General features: G+C 39.2%; 1 protein-coding gene across 1 annotated transcript in view; it reads right to left on the minus strand.

Annotated features, from left to right (window-relative positions):
* Positions 1-21,420, minus strand: part of LOC134636853 (gamma-aminobutyric acid receptor subunit beta-2) — a 59,621-nt gene that overhangs the window by 25,053 nt on the left and 13,148 nt on the right. The window contains exon 4 of the mRNA XM_063487082.1: positions 3,987-4,207. Within this exon, the coding sequence (XP_063343152.1) occupies positions 3,987-4,207 (221 nt within the window). The remainder of the gene's footprint in view (positions 1-3,986; positions 4,208-21,420) is intronic.

Here is a 21,420-nt window from a genome sequence, read left to right on the forward strand (position 1 = left end):
AAAGACAAAACACCAACTCTTGTTTTGGTTTCTCAGCCCAAAAATGCTTACAGTCTTATTATTTTATATTTGCTTTTGCACAGGTAATATTTGCCCTAGAGTCAATTTTAGCTTTTTGCTTTTCTTGAAAGCTGCAACAATTGTGGGTTTAGTTCTAAAACATCTGCAGATGCTACATTTAATTATATTTTCAAAACATTTTTCTTTGTGACAGTACATCTTCCCGAAACACCACAGGTCACTGAACATGGTTGTAGGGATATTTATTTTGGCCATCCTGTAACTTCATATGCCAAAACTGCAGAAGTCCCTGCACCTGGCTTGTTTTCAGCTAGAAATAAATCTTTTAAAAGCCTTTATAAAGCCTGAAATTGCTGTTTTATCTTTATGCGCCTATAATAACAAAATAGCCAAAATTTATTAATCTGTCACGGGTTTTGTTAGATATATGATGGACTTAGTTCTGACTGCTTCCAGTCTAACCTAAATCTAATCTTTGGAATTGCATCCACCTATCCATTTTTCTAAACCATTTATCCAAATAGAGCTGTAGAGATACGGGGCACATTCTAGAGAAGCTGATAGTCCATCATGTCACTATGTTTTTGTACTGATTTTATTATGCATTATTGTTACATGTTTTCATTCATATATTTTTAATTGAAGTCAGACTACAAGAATTTCCATTTGCATGAATTTCATTTTAATGCATGCTTATGTCTACACATTTTTTGTAGTCTAATTGAATTTATTAACATAATAAATTAAATAACTGCACAGCTTTAGTAGGTCTTCAGTGGGCATTAATATGCTGTATCTGCATGTGCTGTGTGGATTTATGAGCACTCACTGACCTGCACAAGATTCCATGACCCAATTTAGGATTTGCAAAAATCTGGTCATCCTACTTACATGATATTGAGTGTCAAAGGTGATGGATTTCTTCCCCCAATTTCAGTCTAATCCTACTCCATCCAAAGTAATATTTGCACTCTGTGTCAAGTTCTTCAGTGGATGAGAAACGTTCAAACCCATATTCCATGTGATTATGGATTTGTTTTTCCATTTGCATATTGCATCAGTGTGTTGATAGCTGTTCAGTTTTTAACTTGGATGACCTGACACAAGAATGATTTGTACTATTTGAGTTCTATTTCAGTATAATCTGACCTTCACAATCTGCTACTGCCTCGAGCTTTCTTCTGTCGGGTTTTGTTCACTTTAGACATTCTAGACATGAAGCACTTTGGCTTTGAAGCAACAGAGACTTTTTGGCTGTGGCTCGATCCATCACAGTTTAAATTCAGTAGGTGTCCATTATATGAAAATTTTTATTGAACTGTGTGCGAGACAAGACAGTATAAATGAGAAATTTATCAGTCCAAAACTGATAAATATAAATGAATTAAAAAACAAACAAAAGAAAACATTTCCTCCCAATTATAAAGGGAAGGTTTGTCAATGAAAATATTTTTTATTATTCTTACACTACACTTTTAAAAGATTAGTGATATAGGACTAGTGATATATAAGACAAGTGATATATTTTGCAAATATAGCTTGCTCTGCATAATTAATCAAGCAATTGATAGTATGTGATGGGCAAACAAAACAACAATAACCTAAGAAGTGTAGCTAAGTGAACCCTACTATTAGACCTTTGGAATTTGCTGATGATACAGTGCTCATAATTATCAATTCATCTGCTAAAACAAGGAGGAGAAGTGGATTATCTGATGGTGCAGCTCTAACAACCTGCAGTTAAACATGCTTGGAGACACCGGGCTGCAATCCCTGCTGACCACTCAAGCACACAAAAATAAATGAATAAATAATTAAAAATTTAAAAAAAAACCTACCAGCAGAAACTCAAAGCATTTTAAAATGAAATTGAGTTTATTCTTGGCTCTTTGATCAATTTGCTATTTAGTTCTTGAACTATGCTTCAAAAGACCTGAAAAAGAGAATTCTCTCCACCCTTTGTGCACCTTCAGGGTCAGGGAACATTCCAAACATCTCTACATCACCTTTTTGAGCTACCTCCCTATGAAAGGACCATATGCCAATTTTCAGTGAGACATTATTATCACACAATATCTGCATGAGGGCATACTCTGTGTGTATGTGTGGTGTGTGGACAATCACACATTTATGAATCTTGTTTCATGATTGGACACATGATTGGATTGTTAAAGTGGAGGTCCTCTATAATGCAATGTGGCATAACATTTGTAAAAATCTTATTAAGTATTTATTTATATTTATAGACAAATTCACAAATATAACAATACATCTCTAAAGCTTTTTTCCTTTTTTTTTATCCTGTTTTCTTTCATTTTCCCTTCCATGAAAATTGACTGTTGATTATTCTGATTTTAGCACAAGACAATGTATTATTTAGAATTTTTCACATAGTGCTTTCTTCTTCCATTTTCAGAAAAAAATGTCTTACTCTTCCTTCTCTATCTACTTTATCCAACAACAGCAATGAAGAGGGTCATAGAAAAATATAATAGCAAGATTCAATTTTAATCCTCTTCTTAACACATCTCTCATCCTTTGTCTTGTGCTCTCTCAATCTCTATTAAATTTCACTGTCCCAGAGCAGATCCGGTTCATCGTCATGGTAGCCATTAAAGTGTTATGATTTTCAATAACATTTTATAGACTTTGGGCATAAGAGGCCTATTTACAAAATGAAATGATGAGACATCAGTGAGGAGTAAGAAACGCATGGTCATCATGTTAACTTCGAGAGGCTGAAACTCAGTGGAATGGTCAATCAATTTATATAGTGCAACTAGGATTTCTGCTTCGGGTCTCTGGGAAAGAGCTAGGTTATGTCATATTATCATATCAAATACCTGCATGGAGAAAAACCATTGAGTTATTTAAAATAGTTGCCCTCCTAAAAGTTTGTTTTCAAAAAGTTGCAAATGTTGTTTTTTTCAGATAGAGAAGTATCTTGCTGAATGTGTACAGCATCGTTGTCAGGAAAAACTACCAATCATACTTCACAATTTGTCACCTAATGCTCTTTGATTTTCAGTAGGTTAAATAAATTTCATAGCTTAAATATTTAATCATCTCACAGTGTTAGTCAACCCCATCAAAATTACTTTGATCATGAAAATATTTAACTATTGTTAGGAATAAAAACTAATCTAACATCATTTGTGCAAATCTAGTTGATTGACATGTAGTAACATTGGGGTAATAGGAAAAAAACACCAATGTGCTCAGAAAGGTGTAGCTGGCAAGGCAACAACAGAAACGGTTTTATTAGCAGTGGTACTGAAGAACAAGATCTAAACTAACTGAAATGACATTTACAGAGTTCAGTGTGCTGCAGCTGACTATCTAATCAGCCTTCAAATGAGCAATGTTAGTACTGAACGTCCCTGGTGGATCTCGAAAGAAACAAAAAAAGTAATTTAATTTCAGATGAACTTTCAAGGCTTTACACCTACAGCTATTCTAAGTACATCTGCTTTTTATACTTGGTGGTGAGGTAAATTATGCAGAGAGCGTGCAAAAGACTTGAATTTAGTGTTACACAAGCCTTTAGTGAGGCTTGGCTTGGTGATGTGCAGACGTCTTTTAAATGAGGACACAAGTAGGTCACTTCCTCAACATTATCATTTTTGCTTAGGGGGAATGTTGCACCTCCCATCAGTAGTTTTCTTCATCTGGCTCTAATGAGCTAATTACTGACTTGGTCCAGTGCAGCAATGGTTGACTCACTGTTACCTCACCTGCAAGATTTTCTTTCCAGGATGTTTTTAAGATGTTTAAAATAGAAAGTATGCTGACAAGGATTAAGTGTGAATTGTTTGACAACATGAAGTAAAAGAGAACACAATTCTTGTGCAACATGTTTGTCATTATTTGTTACCAAGGTCATGCAGCGTTTGTGCATATAACATTTTTAGTTCTTGTTGTTGTTGTGTTGACAAAAATGTTATTTTAAGAGATTAAAATCTCACCTTAGACCATATAATACGGTACCATCTGGGTGCAGTCGGATCATTCTGTTTTTTACTGTGACACCATGGACAAACGATTTCTTGTCGTTGAGGAAATAGGTGTCAGGCACCCAGAGCTGGTCAGCGACCCGGTTATCTAAGGTCAGGTTGAGGGGGATGTCAGAGTAGGACAGCCGCTTGTCTCGCCATGCCTGCTGGAAGTACATTGTCAATGTGTAGTCCTGCAAGTGCACAAAGAGGGGCAAAGGAGGACAGAGAAAAGAAAAGACCAAGAAAATAGAGTGTAAAGATAAAATGGTAGGAAAGGAGTTGGGGAAGCATGGAGGAAAGATGAATAAAACAGAGACACGGAGAAAAACAACAGAAGAGGTGGTTACTTCCCCCAAAAAACAAGCATTTTCCACAGCTGGTCTGTAAGACTTTTCTTATGCAAACTCCTAGATTAGACCAGACTAGACAGGCTTCAATATTGGATGAAGTTCACTTTAAAGCAAATGGAATAGTAGCACTACAGGCCAAAAAACGCTCAGTACAAAGCAACTGGGAATTCCTTCTGTTCATAGAAACATGAGGTTAAGACAGATAGTGTGAAAGAGTGTGTATGTGTCAGAGAGAGGAAGAGAGCGAGGGAGAAAGATGGCTCGGGTTTGGTGTGTAAGTGTGTGGTTTTTTTTGTCAGTATGGCTCTGGAGTATAGCACATGTCGGTGGCATGTCCAGCTAGTTTAATGCGAGTGCTTGTGTGTTTTTGACTCATGTGACTCATACATAGAAGAGAGAGAGAAAAACAAAGCAAGAGAGACCGCATATTTGAGAAAAATCAAAATAACCTCCAAGCAACCTCAAAAAATAAGTTTTACCAAGTATTTCCTACATGCTCTATTTGCTTTGACAGTGGCTGTCTTTCTGGGATTAAGAACTGTTTGGGTTATGGGTTTGCTGTGTTGTGCTTGCATAACATATTCACCCATCTACTGTTTGCTCAGCCCAAAAGTGGAACGCTAGATATCTCAGCCAAGTCAAATGAAGAAATGTATAGAAAGTGCACTCTCTCACAGAATGTATTCGAATCGCAGAAATCACTAACAGGAAAGGATTCTGGCTTTTGCTTAATGTTCTCCTAAGACGTGGAAATCTAGAAACAACAGTATCTGTTAGTAATAAGACAGAGAGCTTACCTGCCTACCACACAACTAAGGGCTCAGCTTATCCAAGGAAAGCTGAGCTCTTCTCTATTTTGAAATTTGTTAAAACCCTTAATAAATTCTACAAATTTTGATCATTGTAGTTCTATGTGTGACCTGAATTAAGCTGAATGGTATTCATGTATTTTTTTTTTTCTGTCACCGGCTTTTGGATTTGGACAGTAGTTCTGCTGTGAAGCAATGTTTTGATAAGAGAGTTCCTGTTACAAGCATTCAAGGTTGAGGGTGCATGGAGTGCAATGCAAATTACTGCTGACTGTTTATTTCACTTTTGCAATTAGTGGGGTAATGTGCCAGGAAATGTACCACTGCAAAAACAACTACATTAGCAAACCTTAAAAAAAAAAAGATGATCAAATAAATCCCTCAAACCTACTATGTGAGCCAGCATGTTGACTGTAATCTTAGCATTTAAATTCAAAGAACAACAGCAAGCACTGGCTGTGATTTTTGTCACAGCTATTTTAGGCTTGCTATCACCTTGCTCTGTCTGTAAAATGTCATGACGATAATACAATATTACAGTAAATACTGACACCAACATTACATCACACAGAACATGCAACTTGTAGGATGTTACTGAAAAAAGAGAAGTGGTGATATGAGCTGCAGTTTTGGAAGCACAGTTTGCTCAATTTGTTTATTTATGAATGCAATCATTTATCATGACGTTTGTATACAACACTGCACAGCATTGTTCACAGTGCAGTCTATTGAACTATTTATTTGTATTATTTAATCTTATATTTTTATATAGCTAACATTGCAGCTTCCTTCCACTTATGTTGTATTAAAGCTGACCTTGTGGCCTGGCAGGTGAATAAATGATCAAACTCTGTACACTAGAAAACTGAACATGAGGATTTGTCTGTAAAAAACTGTTTGTTTGGTTTTTTTTTTCAAAATAAACCCATAAGTCATAGAGGTAGATGTGAAAAACACCATTGTAATAATACAGTATCATTCTATATTGTACTTTACAGTATAGAGCAGTAGTACAGTACTTTTGTGGTAGAAACTATGCTGCCAGTAACCGACAATGATTATATGAATAAATGTACAAGGAAATCTGATCTACAGTGCACACATCACCTGAAACTCATAGAGCAGCTTAATAATTTATTTTTAAAAAATACAAGAAGTGTGATAAATTGCAAGAAAATTCCCTGTTGGTAAATCTGGGGCATGTTAAAAATAGTCAAGCCAGCAGTCAGATGCTCATGTAGCTTACTGCAGTAAGAAGCCTACCAATCATCCATGAAAAACTAAGTTAAACAAACTTGCTGTCTCAGGGAACTTTTTGTCATGACTGGCACATCCACTTCCTGGCAAAGAGGCTGAACATGCATTTTTGAGTATGCCTGTTGGCTACAGATCTGACATCCAACAGCACCTTGGGAACTAGAGGCTTGGATATCGACTGTATGGAGTCAGGAAAATGGGAGCAGCTTTCAGAGTAAAACCGCTGTTTGACTTAAATCGGTTTTGTCATGTTGTTGTTGTTTGTACCTTATTTGGCTTGGGTGCTGACAACCATGAGTTTGGGAACTGGGTTTTTCAAGACATAAACAGTAGAGTTGCAGTACTAGCATCCAATACTTTAATTAGACTTGGAATAGGAACAGAGTGACACTGGTAAATTTAGGGTCACACACAGTTTGGGATTGTGTAAACACCCATTTCATATAATTTCATTATAGTCTTTGTGCCATTTACATGGATTCATCCACATAATCCAGCAATAAATCAAGAATGTACATTATTTACTTAATTTATGATAAAAAATAATGGGAAACCTTACTTCTGCATCTCCATTTAAAAGTTCATTAGGAGGCTTAATAACATGTTGGAAGACTTTTGGAAACAAGAGATGCTAAAATCCAACGTTAAAGAGACATTAAAATTAAAACAAATGTTTTATTGTGTCTTTTCAGTAAATAACTATAGTGATCTAATTTCTGGGTAGCCTCAGTCTTGCGCCAACAGATCCTTTACTGCACGTGCTGCCTTTGCAACATTTCTGTCCCGGATTGGAGGTTACGTAACAGCTCACACTCTGCTCTTTCTGGCATGCTATGCACCACAGCACGTGTGGCTGAAGAGATGCTCGTTGAAATGTTCCCCTCCTATACTATCTCCGATGCCCTTATTAGACACAGCATCACACAAAAGCATTCATGTGATACATGAAACATTAGGAATGCTTTTGTACCACTTCCTCACAAACACACAGATGTTTTTGTCTGGACACTGAAAATGACATTTCAATTATGTGTTGCACCATTTTACAAATGTTCCTTGTAGAACTGCAGTTTGTACACAAGGGTCTGTTAATGTGCTGTAAATGTGTATGCTCTTCTTGTGGCATTACAGTCTTGACTAATAAAGGAATATAAGAAAAGAACAGTGATTTTTACCTACAACTCTCTACAAGTTTTCCATTGTTAAAGAATACTTTGCACTACATAATAACTTTTCGGTCTTATGTTGCACTCACAGTTAGGTCCATATCTATTTGCACAATGACAATATTGTGGACGACACACAGAGAGGACACTGATGATACTTGCATCGCGATTTCTTTCACGCTCAAATTCAGAGCTCCAATGAACAGATGTTTCATCTGCATAGTCTGATCATTTAGGTTTGAGCCTCTGAACTGTTGGGATTATGTGTAAATTTGATTATAATTTGTAAACAGTTAATTCAATGCTTTTGATTTAAAGGTTAAAATTGTATCTTTTTGATTAAATATCCACTCCAATGGTGCACAGAGGCAACATTACAAAAAACAAAACAAAACAAAACTGTGCCACTGCCCAAAAACTTCATTTAAAGCCACAATTCCCACACGACAAAGTCCACTTTCTGAATCTGAAATACTCTTTAGAAACTGTGTAAAAAGATAAATAAATAAAGGACAGCCTTGGTGGAAAAAGAAGGGTGTTAAATGGCCTGCGGTTTGGTTATTAAACTGAGTGAATGTTTCAGTTGTCATCCCTGAGAGCCTATTATTGCACACCAATCTGCTTGAGGAGGCTGTGGTTTGCTGAGCAGGACAGGCCCTGTGGAGGTGCCACTGTGGCTAGTTTACAGTGAACATAAAGCTCCCCTCAAAAACAGTTATAGTGCATCTCTCTTGTGGAGGAAGGAGGTTGTAAATCACCAGAATAACTGCAGCGGGTGTGTGCATGTAAGTGCAAGGGAGGCTGTCATAACAACAGTCATAATGAGCATCGGTATATAAACTATGCTGGAGAGAGATAGAAAGATGGAGAGAAATGAAAAAGGAGACAGAGTGAAGCAGGAAGAATGATATTGAATTTATGAGTGCAGAATATGCTGTGCTCCCACACTGTCAAAGAGGGGACAATGCGAAGTGATCATTAAATTTTCACACACAACGCTATGACATGATCCATTATATCTAATAACCAATATCCAATTCAGCAGGATGCTTTACACTGTGTGTAAATGCTGTTAAAATGTTCTGTGTAGATTTCATGATGTAGATGACTGATTTATAATAAGTTACATAATTTCATGAATATATATATATATATATAGTTTGTGTTGAAATGTCTTTATTTGAAATGTACATGTGTAAAGTGTAAAAGCTAGTGTCTCATGAGAATACCCCTTAACGAGAGTACACGAGACTTTTCATGGACTGCGAGGGAGCAGATGTCTCTCATGAAGCGATTTTAAGCTAAAGGTTTACTAAAAGAAAAAGCAACACAAGGACTTAAGGACCTCTTTTCAGGACAAGCAGCCAACGAGGTATTTGTCATTTGAGAAATGTTTTATTTGTGTTTGGACTTAATATGTGTACTGTTGTAAAGTTGCTAATTGGTTTGTACTGTTCGCTCGTGACCAGTTCTCACGGCGTATTGGCGTAATGGCGTATCGGCGTACTGGTGATGGTGAAGCTGAGGAGAGAAAGCCCAAGTAATAAACGCCCGTTTCAAAGAACCGACCTGTGTCTGTGTTGTCGTGAAGAGAGCTACACTGTGCAATAAATGTTTCTTTTTGGAAGGTTAAATATATTATTAGAGTTTTTTGGAACAACTAAAAAAAGAAATTCTATAATCTATAAGACAGTTGGTCAAACTGCTTTTGATTGCTTCTCTATAACATGTTGTTAGTAAGTAAGTCTGTTAAAATACTATAGAAATTTTATTTTATAGAAATTACAACTCCATATATAGACACTGGAAATATATAGTAGTCTTCTGAAAAAGCAGTAAAGTCAATCATATCATGGGTGCACTCCACTCTATATCCTGCTGTAAGATTGTTTCTATATGCTTATTCTGCTCACTAAGCTTGCCATCAGCATTCATTCGCTATAGAGGTACTGTCATTATAAGTCTTAAGTTATCTCAGTGAAATGCAAATGGGAAAGGCAACAATTATTTCCCAGACCATATTCAAGTAAGTCCTTTAAACTGCTTATAATCTTGAGCTATCTTACTCCTAGCTATGGATGATGATCCTCAATTAGTCGTAATGACCAGGATTTCTTCTAAAATAAAACAAATCTGTGTTTAATCCAAGCACGTGTTTTATCTAAAAACAGTACATGGGAGAGTTATGAATCACAAACAACACAGAAGAGCACATGGAAAGCACCTCCATCCACTTAGGAGAGTGATTCAATTCCAGACAGTTTAGGTCAGGTCATTATGTTGAAAGAGTGACAAAAAAGATACTCACAGTCACGCAGTAAATTAAGTGATAATCAGTAGCTCTATATAGCATAAACTACTTCATGCCCATGTATGTATATGTATCTTAAGTGAGCAGGTAATCTGCAACAAACTTCAGCATACTCTGAAAGGCCATGCAGATGGTTTGTTCCCAAAATGCTCAAACCATTATTTCTGTCATAAATTGTCCTTGAATATCTTTTCTCCAGTACACTAGAAAAAAATAAAACTATAGCTCCTTCTACATCTTCTTCAAATACATTGGGGAAGACCAGTTTTGTGAACTTACGAAGAAGAAAAACTACTGAAAACTCCAAAATAAAGGTGCTCCAGCTACCCAGTCTGACCTCGTCAACCCCACTCATCCTTCAAGCCGCCCTGTCTACTAACCCTTCACATCTCATCCTCATCGCTGCACGGCATTAAAGCTTTTTCTTCAGGTCTTTCTGTCTTATTCTTTTTTGTCTTGTGTTGTAAGCCCTTGTATAAACTCTGCTTTGTGTATCTGACAATTATTTTTTCTTCTTGTTTTTGGAAAAATAAGTAAAACAACAAAAAACAAAAACAACAAAAAACAAACAAACTATATAGTAGCATACTTTTTTATCAGCATCTTACCAAGATGACACAAAAATATATACAAGCATCCATTTGTGATCTACATATTTGTTTTTGAGTACAGGTTTTACATCGAATGCTCTTCCTGATACAATTATCTCAATTTATCCTAGTGAATGATAAAATATTTTCTTCATATTTAGGGGAGACAAAAAAGACGGTATGTTTTTGCATTCAACTTCAACCAATTATCCAGTATGAAGTCTGGGTCACAGGGGCCTCAGTCTAAGCAGAGGCACCCAGACATCCTTCTCCCTAGGTAACTTTTCCAGTATATTGCCTTTAGCATGTCCTAGGACTCCCTCGGAGCTTCCAGCAGGACATGACCAAAACACCTGACTTAAGTGGCTCCAAAGAGACATCCTAGTTAGATGTCAAATTAACTCACTACACCTGTCTCCCTTTCCCCTCGCTTCTAAACAAAACAGTAACATTAGAACGCCACATTAGAACTTGGGGCAGCAACTTATTCCAACCTGGAGTGTCCATCTTTTTCCAGTCTGAAGCCACGACCCTCTCATAGCTTCAGACTTGGGGGTGCTATTTCTCATCCCAACCACTTCACGCTCAACTACAAACCACTCTAGTGTAAGCTGGAGTTCATGGCTTGGTAAAGTCAAAAGCACACCATCAGCAAAAGGCAGAGACAACATCCTGAAATCACCAAACCTGATAACCTCAACCTCTTGGCTGTGTCCTGGCTGAGTGGCTGACTCTAAGTCTGAGTTATTGCTACCAATGCAAAACAAGCTCACTCTATGGTAGCACAAGGACTGGACTCAGTAGCTTGCAACAACTGGACTGATATCCGACACTCTGAAGAACTCTAAGGACACCCTGAAGGATGTGATTGAATACCTTGACTAAGTCCACAAAACATATTGATTGGGCAAACTCCCACTGACATTTAAATGTCCTAGGGAGGATAATGAACTGGTCCAGTATTTTGCAACCAGGATGCAAACCAAATTGTTGCTATTGAATATGGGGTTTGACAAATGGAGGGACGCTCTTCTTCAGTACCCTGGGACAGACCTTCCCAGGGAGGCTTAAGAGTATTGGAACACACCCTCCAGCCAATCTTGAGGTACCAGTCCATGTAATGTTTCAGAGGTGTGTCAGCTAAACTAGGTCAGGCCCACAATATCTGGGGCATTAAAGAACTCAATGTGAACTTCATTTGACCCAACTTCTTAGTGACAGGGTTGTTTAATTATCTACCCCAATGATTGGCACAAGCAGAACAACATGAAGAGAGTGTATGAGATCACTCGGACCTTGTCAGGAAAGAGTTTCAACCCAAGTAAGCCAGTCAAGGACAAGAATGGGAAAACCAGCACAAGTGACGAAGAGCAAAGAAGAAGATGGGTGGAACATTTTGAAGAGATCCTGAATCGACCACCACCGCAAACAGTTCCCGACATACCACCAGCAGAAGAGCCCCTCTGTATCAACACCAATCCACCAACCAAGGCAAAGATCACCAAAGCCATCAAGTCCTTGGAAAATGGAAAGGCACCAGGGCCTGACGGCATCCCTCCAGAAGCTCTCAAGGCAGACGCGGCAGCAGCAGCGGAGACGCTACATCCACTCCTAGTGAAGATATGGGAACAGGAGCAAGTGCCTGCCGACTGGAAGCTTGGGTACCTGGTGAAGCTCTCCAAGAAAGGCAACCTATCCCAGTGCGGCAACTGGCGAGGAATTATGCTGCTGTTCATCCCAAGCAAGGTGTTGACCAGAATCATCTTAGAGAGACTGAAGGAGGCACTGGACAAGAGACTGAGATCAGAGCAGGCAGGATTTAGACAAAACAGATCATGTACAGACCACATCGCCACTCTGCGCATCATCATCGAGCAGTCTATCGAATGGCAGTCTCCCTTGTACACAACCTTCATCGACTTTGAAAAAGCCTTCGACAGCGTCAACAGGGAGACCATGTGGAAACTAATGCAGCACTACGGAATCCCGCAGAAGCCCATCAACATCATCCAACAGCTTTATGAAGACTCGTCCTGCCAGATCATCCACAATGGAAAACTGACCAACCCCTTCGCAGTGAAAACCGGAGTGAGGCAAGGCTGCATGCTGTCACCGACAATCTTCCTGATTGTCATGGACTGGATCATGAGAAGAACCACAGGGGGCAGCAACACCGGTATCCAGTGGACCCTCACCAAACAGCTGGAGGACCCGGATTTTGCAGACGACATCAGCCTTCTGTCCCATAAGCAGCAACATGCACAGTCCAAGCTTACCCAGCTCGCTGAGGAGGCAGAAAAGACTGGCGTGAAGATCAATGTCAGAAAAACGGAGGTGATGCGGTTGAACAACCGACAAGAACATCCACTGCAGCTACAGGGAGAAGACTTGGTGGAAACCAACCGCTTCGTCTACCTAGGAAGCATAGTCAACAGTGATGCGGCGCAGATGAAGACGTTAGGAGCCGGATTAACAAAGCAAGGCTTGCATTCAACACCCTGCAACCCATCTGGAACTCCAAAGCCTTATCTCAGCGCAGCAAGATCTGCATCTTCAACAGCAATGTGAAAGCAGTCCTTCTGTATGGGTCCGAGACGTGGCGGGTGACCAACACCACTACCAGCAAGATACAGATTTTCATCAACAAGTGCTTGCGACACATCCTCAACATCAGATGGCCTGAGAAGATCTCAAACACAGACCTGTGGAAGAGAACCAGCCAGAACCCGGTCAGTCAAGACATCAAGAAGAGAAAATGGGGCTGGATAGGCCACAAACTTCGAAAACCAATTGACCACTTCACAAGGCAAGCACTGGACTGGAACCCACAAGGGAAAAGGAAAGTGGGGAGACCCAAACAGACGTGGAGAAGATCTGTCGAGAGCGAAGTGAAGGCCGCCGGAATGACGTGGACCCAGCTGAAGAGAACAGCCTAGAACAGAGTCCGTTGGCGTGGTGTTGTTGCTGACCTATGCTCCACCAGGAGTCTACAGGAAAACTGAAAATTGATTGTGATTGGCACATTATTTGCCTAGTCTGCAGACTTCTCCCAATATGGGAATTGGATTGAGGAAATGCAGTAGCATCCCATTATCACTGTATACTGTGTGAGCAGAGCAGCGCTTTCTCCTGCTCAGCAGGCTTATTCACTCATTCACACACATTCATACAAGCATATTTTTTTAGTGTCTACATGCTTTCTATCTAAACTTCACAAACACATTCAGACTCTGATGAATGCATTGGGAGCAACTCAGAATTCAGTATCTTGCCCAAAAATACTTTGGCAGACTGGAGCAGCCAGTGATCAAACCACTAACCTTCAAACTACAACCTACTCCACCTTCTGAGACACAAACACCCCAACAGTTTGGAAAAATCAGTTTAAGACCAACATGGCTGCCAAAGCTGCATTCCACTTGGCCTGCAGAGTCCCACAAGCCAACCACACTTGAAAAGGTCTCTTTAGCTTGATGGCCCTCTGTTCACCTTCAGTTTATGGGTTGCCACCACAAGTATAGGCCCCAACTGCGTTAAAGCCACAGCTCCAAACAGACATTTTACCAATGCAGGTGTGGAACATGGTACACTGCCACCTTATTGAATGGTACACCAGGATGGTCCACCACCTGATCCAGGTTACTACCAAATTGTGTTCAGCTGATTCCTCAGCTCACACTCTATTTAGTGTTTATAATATATATACAATTTTAAAGCTTAAGGAGTACATATAGCTATATAATCTAAGGCATAAAGCAACTTTGATATGGTGAGGAAATGAACAAAAAATGTGAACCAAATACACAAAGCAGAAAAATAAATAGCAGAAGTCATGGAAAGTGATTTGTTTTGATTGTAAGTAGACAAGGCTGGACTAGAGTGGGAATACAAAGTCTACATCAAAAGAGAAAAGGTGAGGTCCAGAATAAGGATTACTAAATACTATATATCTCCTTCTTCTAACTAACCTTGAAGAAAGTTGTCCAATTGAGAGATGTGGAACAGTGTGGTTAGTTTGCAGAAAGGAATAGTGTGTGTGTGTGTGTGTGTGTGTGTGTGTGTGTATGGGGTGGAGTGGAGAGGTATGGGGGCAAATGAAAGGCACTGGAAAGCTCAGTGGAACGGTAATGCAAATTGCTTTTATTCTCACTGCTCTTCATTCCCAGTCAGCACCAGCTATGACCTCCCTCTGCTAGATTGTCTCCCCTCCATTTTTATTTCCTCATCTCCTCCAACTATTTATTTTTTTCTTATTTCATGCTATTTTTTCCCATTTGAGCTCAGATTTTCCCCACTCCTTTGATGAATATCCTTCCATCTATTTCCCCTGGAGCTTTTCCTCTCTCCCTAGATTCTTCTCTCCATCTTTCTTAATCTCAGAGGACTTCTTGTTGCATTTACTGCATGTGGCTTGGGAAAAAAATAGGTGGGAATTCATCAACGGGGAATTTTAATAGCTGGTATCATGATCACTAAGCAGATGGAAGCCATCTTGAGAACATGACAGGTGGTGTATCAGCCTCTAAGGTGCTATATGAGTTCTGTAGAACTCCATTAAGGATTCTGATTTAAATATCTCCTCTCCAGTTTATTCCCCCAAACTGTATATCCTGCATTCAGGTAAAATCAACCAAATTTTGACTGAAAAAAACAAACAAACAAACACAAAACAATGATTTTCATATTTAACACATAATTTCATATTTACCTAATTTTGCTTAAATTTTTTTCTGAAGTGCACTAACCTTGAATACTGGGGTTGAATACTAAAGCATCCTGACTGTAAGGGCTCTGTCACTCTTTCTGCTTCATTTTCTCTGCTCTTACTCTATTTTGCAATATCTTTAGTGAGAATGAGAAGTGATCACTTCACCACTCACCCATATGCCCATACTGTAGTACACCAGTACTTCAGTTCCTCCAAAAAGCCCTCCGACAACAAGTGGCTTTCAATTTCCTGTCTCACATGGCCCTCACGCCATCATCGACAGGGTACAGGAAACCTGGAGTAGGGCACAGCATTTCTAAAGAAGTTTAATAATAAACATCCATCCAGAGCAGAGTGACATATATTTCCCAGTCTGGGGTGATCTGTCTATGGAGTCCTTAGGATTCAGAGCTGTATCTAGAACAGCTTGCACACTGCATGGAGTAAATAGGCAACAGGAAAGCACACAAGGGCTTCAGCAGGGGTTTTGTTTGGCCTGTTTGCTCCAGAATTAATAACACTAGTATTTGTTTATAGGTGGTCAAGCTGAGAGAATATACATAAAATGTAAAAATATATCAAACAGATGCAAAAAAGAGTTTTTTTAATCATATTTTTCAGTGATTAAACCTCATAATCACAAGTGTAAGCAAATTTAAGGGATTCTTGTAAAATTTTCCCAAATTATTAGGACCAGTATTATTAGTGTTCTCTTGATTAATATATGAGATTGGAGTAAATGTGAGTCTATTAGACAGAGTATGATCAATTTTGTTTGTTGCTCAGGTCTTGAGATTTAATTTCCATGAGGATATTTATCTGACCAAAGCTGTTTATACTCTTTTTATATTTAAAATACATCGTCTGGTCAAAAATCAGACGATGTATTTTAATAACTGCCAGATTCTTGTTTGTTTACTTTGTTTAATCTTTCTTTCCATCATGTAGCTCCTGTTTCTCGATTTTGTCTCTTTCTGTGTGTCACCCATTTCCCCCCTCTATACTTTTCATCATTTACTTTGGCCTGGACATAGCTTTCAAAAGCGATCACTGAAGGTGAATTGAATTTAGAGGAACCTTTATTTCCCAGAGTTCTCCCAAAGCAGAGGTTAAAATCTTTGCCAGTTGGCAGCTGTGTAGCGTAACTGACTACATACAATTTATTAGAGACGATTGGAGCATCTGCAGGCCCTTTTGCATCCCCGGAGAGTAGTAGAGTGGAGTGGCAATTCAGAGAGGGGGTCAGTGGGGGGTGATGGGGAAGAGAAGAGAGGACAGAATAGGACGCAGATTATTAGGGTGCTTTTGAATTTCACTGAAAGACAGGGTGTAGCTGATGGAGCTTTCAATCTCATTCACATCAGAAGGCCAGCTAGCCAAAGAGATGAAGGGGGAAAAAATGAGTCTGTCTGAGTGCACGTTATTTGTTCCACTTACTGCTTCTGCTTTCAAAGATTGCATGTGTGGGTTTTGGGTGGGGGTATGTGTGTGTGGGCAGGTATATGTGTGTGAGCTGCATGTCTCATGAAGCTAAATGTGTGGTGCATACTGCATGCATATACTCATTTGAAAACTTGTCAAATATCTACCTTTCTGATGCTGCTAAGGCTCTCTACAACTATCCTTTTACTACAGCACATATACAATGCACATAGAAATACGCTGATCTACTGGACTCCTGCATCTCATACATTATGGACGTTTGGGGAACTGAGGAAGAACCTGTTTGCTATTCAAGCTGTGTAACAAGAAGTACACAGCACACATACACATTGTCAACAGTGAGCTAATGCAGTATATAGACATCTCCAGATCGATGGCAAATATACAACCACAGTGAGCATAAAAAAAATTGGTTATAAAGATATGTATGACCCACAAATACAGTTTATTCCAGTTTACCTATGTAGCTAGGAGCAAATGTCTCTTTCTTTTTTCATGCACATAGTTTTGTGACTTCAGATTTGATGGTCTGAATACAGTATCTCCTTGAGCTAGGATACCCTTGAAGAAGCAATATTTCCTCACAGCTGGATTGACCTACAATACACACAGGGGTGCTTTAGGGGTGTCAGTGCCAAAATGTATGTATGTGTATGTGGGGCAATGACATATAAGGATAACACTAGAAATATGTTATTGTGGACCATAATTCTATCCGTCTTGACAACACTACCAAAAACATCTAAAATATCAGTGTTGGGAAGGGCATAAAGTGGAATGATAACTGCAAAGCTATTTTAAGTACGAGCAAATAATGATTTGAAACAGATGACCTACATACTTGAACTTGCATTGCTTTCACTGAAACTAAATGTAATAGGTTGCAAATGTATCACTATCACATATGATAGTGCGGGAGAGATCCTAAGCAAATAGATCAGTTTGAATTGTTTTGAGAACTATATTTGCCATCATGAATGTATACCATTAATAATCTCAGATGAGCATCAAGAAGCCTTAATGCTCAAAGTGCTCTACAAACAACAAAGTGCTGTAACAAACAAGCATATTCATCTGTGTCAGAACTATCACACCTGTGCTACCTTGCTTCCAACCGCTCTCACTGACCTCTTCAACTGAGATCAAGATTTCATACTTTTTTTCATTATCAAATGGGAAAAAATACAATTCAACATTTTTTTATATTTTGCCTTCGATTTAAAAAATTTTAAGTATCTGCTTCAAAAAGTACATAAAAGATAGTAACAGGTAAGTTTCTTAGATTTGTGTGCATTTACTAACACACCAATTAGGCATTCAAAAAACATTGAACTTTGATATTTAATTAATAATAAGATCTCCTTTGGCCACAGTTACTTAAACATTAACTTTTAATCTGAAACTTTAGTCATGCATACTATTCAAGATAACTATAGGGCAATCCGTTTTCACAGAGCTGTGTTAGTGCAGCCATATTCTTTGAATGTCCAATGTGGATAAGTCCCTTGAGATCATGTCTGTTTGGTTAAGGTTTGAGGTCTTACATGGCAACTCCAAAAGGCTGATTATCTTTGTGTGGTTTGACCTGTCTAATGTGGAACCAACCTGGGGGACTCTGTCGTCTAACTGGGAGACTTCAACGCTCATGTGGGCAATGACAGTGAGACCTGGGGGGAAGTGATTAGGAAGAACGATCTGCCAGATCTGAACCCAAGGGGTGTTTTGATACTGGACTTCTGTGCAAACCACAGTTTGTCCATAACAAACACCATGTTCGAACATAAGGGTGTCCATGAGTGCACGTACACCAGGATACCCTAGGTCGCAGGTTGATGATCGATTTTGTAATCGCATCATAAGAGCTACCATATATTCTGCACACTCACGTGAAGAGAGGTGCTGAGCTGTCAACTGATCACCACCTGGCCATGAGTTAGATCAGGTGGCGGGGGGGATGCTGGACAGACCTGAGGTCTGTATAGTGAGGGTGCGCTGGGAACACCTGACAGAAGCCCCCATCCATGAGATCTACAAGTCCAATCTCTGGCAGATGTTCAACAGTGTTCCAAGAGCAATTGGGAACATTGAGTCCTAATGAACCATGTTTAGCACTTCCATTGTTGAAGCTGCTGAACTGACTTGTGGCCGCAAGGTGGTTGGTGCATGTTATGGTTGTAATCCCCAAACCAGATGGTGCACCGGAGATGAACAGAGCCATCAGGCTGAAGAAGGAGTCCTATCCATCTTGATTAGCCTTTGGAATTCGGAGGCAGCCGATAGATTCCAACAGGCCAAGCAGAACGCGGCTTTGGTGGTGGCTGAAGAAAAATCTTGGTTGTGGGAGGAGTTTGGAGAGGCCACGGAAAAAGACTTTTGGATTGCCTGAAAAAGATTCTGGCAAACTGTCAGGCGACTGAGGAGGTTCTCTTTTTGCACTGTGTATGGTGGAAGAGTGTGGGTGAAGTGCTGCTGACTTCAACTGAGGATATTTTTGGACAGTGGAAGGAATACTTCAAGGACTTCCTTAATCCCATCGACAAGTTTTCCATAGAGGAAGCAGAGTTTGGGGACAAGGGGGACGACTCGTCCATCACCGGGGGTAAGGTCACTGAGCCAGTTAAACAACTCATTGGTGGCAGGCCCCTGGGGTGGATGAGATTTGCCCTGAGCTCCTGAAAACTCTAGATGTTATAGGGCTGTCTTGGCTGACACACCTCCACGATGTTTGGTGGAGATCAGGTGCAGTACCTCTAGATTGGCAGATTAGGGTAGTGCTTCCCATTTTTGAAAAAGGGGACCGAAGGATATGCTCCAACTAGAGGTGGATCACACTCCTCAGCCTCCATGCCAGGGTGCTGGAAAAGAAAGTCTGTCCATTAATCAAACTTCAAATACAGGAGGAACAAAGCAGTTTTTGTCATGGTCATGGAACACTGGAACACCTCCTTACCCCCTCAATGATACTTTAGAGTACATGAGAGTTTGCCCAAGTGGTCTACATGTGCTTTGTGGACTTGGAGAAGGCATTCGACTGTTTCACTTGCGTGTTCTGTGAGAGGTGCATTGGGAGCATGTGGTATCTGTCCCGCTGCTAGGAGCCATTCGATCCTTATACAGCTGTTTGAAGAGAATTATTTTGTTTATCTACAATTGTAACTTTGACAGGGATCTCACAAATTCCCAAAGGTCTGATGAACTTTTTAAGCCATTGCAATGTGCAGAAACCAAACCTCATTTCATATATGGGAGTGACAAAAAGTACAGTACTTTCTTCTGGCTATCAAGTTGTACCACCATTTATCAATCAAGAAACTGTTAGTATTGCAATATAAAATGTATTTGTTTTGTCCGTTCTCTCTAAGCTTTTCTTTTTTTTCCCTCTTTCTCATGATCTCCCAAATGGTCATGGCAGAATGCTGCCCCTCCCTGATAGCGGTTCTTCCAGAGGTTTCTTCTTTTCCTTCTCATTGTCACCAAGTGCTTGCTCATAGGTGTTTGCTCAACTGATTGTTGGGGTTTTCCCCTATAATAGTTTCTTTGCCATGTAATATAAATTACTTGTTGTTGTTAATGGAATTGAACTTAGGAAATGTAGTTATTATAGTATACATACATAAACACAAATCACAGTTAAAGAGAGAAGTACGAGAGGGAGAATCTGCAACAGTAAAAGGTAAAGCCCTTCAAAAGACTCATTTCATACTTTATCACAGCTGTCTACACAAGGTTGAATAAGATGGAAATTGTTTCATGATTCATATTCAACACGAGTGCTGGACATAAAACACCCTTTAATGGCACAACAGGCAACCACAGAACTTGTTCTATCTTGCTGGAAACAAATACGAGAGGGAAAATCAAACAAGCCCATACCTAAGACTATGATCAATAAGCTTGTACTTTTTGTGTTTTGGGTTTTTTTGGACTGAAAAATGGCCATCTAAATTTAAACTAAACTTGTAACTTGCATAAAAGTAACAATGCTAAAATGCTTTCCCATAAGACAGAAGTGAGAGCAAACATATCCTTTAGGCCAAGTGCTACTGCTGCATTACACCACTCAACGCTATCCCATTATCAACTCTGTGCCATGTTCAACTGCTGTGAAAACCAATCCACACCCCCTGGTTCTCCTGCCAAGCCATTATCAACTTCTCGTATTTTGACAAGCTGCAATAAAGCAGAATATAGTCCTGTGCTCCATTGACAGCTGAGTCATGAGTTTTCACACACTGTAAAATCTATGTTATTGCCAGACATGAAGCAAATCATGTGACCAACAGTCAAATTTATAGCAAAGATAAACAGTCACAACCACGTTAATAAATCTGTTTAATCAGAGAAGGAAGAAAATATACACACACAAGAATATACACAAAGAAAAAAAATATTGTAACTTTGTAATTGCTGGCCTCATGTAAGGTTTATTAAATGATTAGCGTCAAGAATCTTCCAAATAGCTTTCTCATTTGGCTTTTTATACATTACAGCTATTGCAACTGACAACATTCTCAGTTGGTTGGTAAAATGAAATAATTTTAATGAAATAGTGATTCGATTCAGACTCCTAATGTAGCACCCCAGTAAGTATTACTGTTGTATTTAAAAAGGTATCATTGATTGGATCATTATTCTCTGATAATAGGAAAAAAAAACAAAAAAAAAAACAGCGTTATTAAGAATTTTTGAGGCGGCTGTACTACAAAGCAAGTTTAGCATACCCAGGATAACTTTTCCTTATCTGGGCTCAGTTATCTTAATACTAGCAAT

Source organism: Pelmatolapia mariae, linkage group LG10_11 (assembly GCF_036321145.2).
Source record: "Pelmatolapia mariae isolate MD_Pm_ZW linkage group LG10_11, Pm_UMD_F_2, whole genome shotgun sequence".
NCBI lineage: Eukaryota > Metazoa > Chordata > Actinopteri > Cichliformes > Cichlidae > Pelmatolapia > Pelmatolapia mariae.